The sequence below is a fragment of the Lissotriton helveticus genome, chromosome 3_2 (genome assembly GCF_964261635.1).
Source record: "Lissotriton helveticus chromosome 3_2, aLisHel1.1, whole genome shotgun sequence".
Lineage (NCBI taxonomy): Eukaryota > Metazoa > Chordata > Amphibia > Caudata > Salamandridae > Lissotriton > Lissotriton helveticus.
This window is the reverse complement of record NC_136062.1, coordinates 488,246,731-488,250,716: the sequence shown is the minus strand read 5'-3', so window position 1 is coordinate 488,250,716 and position 3,986 is coordinate 488,246,731. Positions and strand designations below refer to the sequence as shown.

Here is a 3,986-nt window from a genome sequence, read left to right as displayed (position 1 = left end):
CCGCGAAACCACGGATTGCAGAATTTTTGCCAATTCCCTGTTCTCCGCAGAACGCAAAATTACCCAAATTCCGCAAATTCCACGAGCAGAACGGAATTTATCACCCAGGCCTACTGCAGAGTTTCCTGTGCTGGACCCCTGTGGTGGGAGTGGAAGATAGCCTTTTTTCTCCTTCCTCTGTTTTGTGTTTTTCTTTTCTTGATCCTTTTTGGCTTCCTTTACGTTTGTCCTGTTCAATAAAATGTCCCTTCCTAGATCACTGGAAAAAGGAATAGATTAACAGTCTAGGTGGGCAGGGGAGTAAATAACATCTAGTAATTAATCACAAGAATTACAAGTATCTCACTATGACGCCAGGCGTTGCCACTGAAATTGCAATTTGATAGTGGTGGCTGCTTCTGAGAATCTGTGTTTCTTTCTTAAATATTTACTTCTTTTGCTCTCACTTCCTTGATTTCCAGTGATCCCAAGCTCCCGATCTACACTGTTTCACCACTATCAGAAATGCAACTCAAACTGATTTCCTTTCTTGTTTTTGTTAATGCTTTCTTTGTGCAAAGTATAAAGTCACAAATATTTTGACTTTGTGTTCATTTACAATTTTTGACTCCCATTTCTACAGGTGATAGAAGCATGAACAGAAAAAAGAAGGTTTAAATTTAGTGAAACACAACGAAAAGGATTATTTCAAGGAAAGTTAAAACCTTCTCGAGCTCTAGAGAAGAAACACATTCTATGTGCCAGGAATGCTGAGGATGTTGGAGCAGAAGAAACTGGTGTATGTGAAAGTTGTCAAATCCTAAAGGAAAATGATCATAAATGTTTACCAAGCGTCAGTAACTGAGATTGAGGAGAACATTGGCCACAATTGATTCCCATGCAGTGCACTTGAGAAAACTCAGTGTTGTAAATTCTGTTTGATGGTTTATGAGAAAGGCTTTGGAGACCCAGCCCCTCCCCAACAGATCAGCATCCGTGGACGTGTTGTGATGCGACAGAACCGTCAAAAAGACTAATATCCCCGGTTTACAAGTGCAAGCTTTTGACTGTGTCTCCTGTGATTCAGAGGAGTGAAAAGATTGTTTAAAAGAAACAAATTGTAAATACTCTTTCTCAGATGTCGTTTCGGCAAAGATGCTGGATTATCATTTCCAATATAGGAAGATTTTCCCCCACCAACTCTGTCTCTTGGGTTGATCCGAGTAGTTTCAAAGTGTTCTGTAACTTACAAAGTCGATCATGTGCCTGTCTTAGCCACTGAACAAAAAAACATATACTGGCTCAGAAAGTATAAAAGGGGCCAGTGTTACACTATTGATAATTCATAAACCACCCTGGCATGCCCTAATCATCTGTCCATTACTTGTATGAACAAACATGTTCATACAGGCAAGCACTAAAGCCCAAAGACCTAATCAGTGCTTTTAGAACTCCTAAATCAAATGTGATAAACTAGAATCACTAAATGAGACTAATTAAACTTGAGAGAATTCACCCGGGCATAACTTGGAGAAAATGAATCCATGAGGGCATCTTAATAAATACAAGGGGCTCGTTGGTGAAAGTTAATAAGACAAGTTAGGTAGGTGCCTTTAAAGATAGGAAAATTATCTCCAGGTAAAAATTATAATTAGTTAAATACATATGTTAAGAAGAGCATCTGAAATGTATTTTAGAAGGTCATGCTGAGTTGTGACAAACAAGTACATGATCATAAATCAAATTCAGTCTTAAGATGACAGGTATCCAGGAACAAACCCAACTTGGAGAAACAAACAACCCTAATAGGATCAATGACTGTGAGAACAGCTTTAGTTATCAATCCCACCTCACTAAACATGAGAAAAGTAGCGCTGGACGAAAACCCTATCAGTGTTGTGAATGCCAGAAAGGCTTCAGTCGCAAATCCAGCCTTATGGTACATGAAAGAACAGACACTGGGCTTAAACCGTATCAGTGCTCGGAAGGCTGTAAAAGCTTCAGTACCAAATCCAATCTCACTTTACATGAAAGAACCCACACTGGACAAAAACCGTATCAGTGCTCCACGTGCCAAAAAAGCTTCAGTTTTAGTGACAGTTTGATTCAACATCAGCGAACCCACACTGAACAAAAACCTTATCATTGCTCTGAATGCTCGAAAAGCTTCAGTCAGAAATTCAACCTTACTGCACATGAGCGAACTCACACTGGGCAAAAACCGTATCAGTGCTCTGAATGCTCAAAAAGCTTCAGTCAGAAATCCACCCTTACTGCACACGAGAGAACTCACACTGGGCAAAAACCGTATCAGTGCTCTGAATGCTCAAAAAGCTTCAGTCAGAAATCCAGCCTTACAAAACACGAGAGAACTCACACTGGGCAAAAACCGTATCAGTGCTCTGAATGCTCAAAAAGCTTCAGTCAGAAATACAGCCTTACAAAACACGAGAGAACTCACACTGGGCAAAAACCGTATCAGTGTTCGGAATGCTCAAAAAGCTTCAGTCAGAAATCCAGCCTTACTGAACATGAGAGAACTCATACTGGGCAAAAACCGTATCGGTGCTCTGAGTGCTGTAAAAGCTTCAGTAGCAAATTCAGTCTCACTTTACATGAAAGTACCCACACTGGCCTCAAACCGTATCAGTGCTCCACGTGCCAAAAAAGCTTCAGTTTTTGTGACAGTTTGATTCAACATCAGCGAACTCACACTGGACAAAAACCTTATCAGTGCTCTGAATGCTCGAAAAGCCTCAGTAGCAAATCCAATCTGACTAAACATGAAAGAACCCACACTGGACAAAAACCGTATCAGTGCTCTGAATGCTCGAAAAGCTTCAGTCAGAAATTCAGCCTTACTGAACATGAGCGAACTCACACTGGGCAAAAACCGTATCAGTGCTCTGAATGCTCAAAAAGCTTCAGTCAGAAATCCAGCCTTACAAAACACGAGAGAACTCACACTGGGCAAAAACCGTATCAGTGCTCTGAATGCTCAAAAAGCTTCAGTAGCAAATCCAAACTTACTGTACATGGGAGAACTCACACTGGGCAAAAGCCGTATCAGTGCTCTGAATGCTCAAATAGCTTCAGTATCAAATCCAATCTCACTGTACATGAAAGAACTCACACTGGACAAAAACCTTATCAGTGCTCTGAATGCTCGAAAAGCTTCAGTCATAAATCCAGCCTTACAAAACATGAGCGAACTCACACTGGGCAAAAACCCTATCAGTGTTCTGAATCCCAGAAAAGCTTCAGTCGTAAAATAACTTTCACTCACCATGAGGGAACTCACACTGGGCAAAAACCTGATTAGCTCTCTGAATGCTGAAAAAGTCGGAAATCTGGTCTCACTCAACCTGCGAGAACTTACCTGGAAAAAACCTCGTCATAGCTCTAAATGCCTGGGAAGGGTCTGCTGGAGATTCAGTTTCATTCAACGTGAGAGAACCCACAACGAGAAAGAAAATGATCCGTGCTCTCAATGTGAAAAAAACTTCAGTTGTAAATGTAACCTTTCTACGTAAGAGAGACAATGTGGGAGAATAAAAGGTGCTCACTGTCAACCCTGAGGAGGAGCTTTCAGCATCGCAAAACCTTTACATGAAGCAGCCACAAAGACTCCACTCCATTGATTGTTCTACAAACTCTACTGAGAACAGCAAACAGCGAGGGATGGAAACGCTTCAATTAAACTCATTCCTTTGTAACTATTTGTGGCCTCCTTCCATTCAGTGTGTTTTCCTCCCTGAGTGTTTAAAATGACCCTGAACTTTGAGGCTACACTGCTAGATTCAGGAATCCACGTAACCTCGAACTGTTTCCAGCCTTAATGAGCCCCACCAGGGGGCTGCAGCAGGAGTCCCTGGGTCGTAGGTCTCTATGGGACCAACATCTGTTCTGTGCCACGTAGGGCTGATCACTGAAAAAAACTAAAGACGATGGAAGGACTGCTGGTTAATCTCAGCAACACCCCACCACATCATTCTCTGGTCTTTGTG

General features: G+C 41.6%; 1 protein-coding gene across 1 annotated transcript; it reads left to right on the top strand.

The window, feature by feature from the left end:
• Positions 1-1,396: 1,396 nt before the first annotated feature.
• On the top strand, positions 1,397-3,712 carry LOC144826087 (uncharacterized). Its single transcript, XM_078684445.1, has one exon. The coding sequence runs from the start codon at positions 1,736-1,738 to the stop codon at positions 3,299-3,301; it is 1,566 nt and encodes a 521-aa protein (XP_078540571.1). The 5' UTR covers positions 1,397-1,735; the 3' UTR covers positions 3,302-3,712.
• The last annotated feature ends 274 nt before the right edge of the window (positions 3,713-3,986 follow it).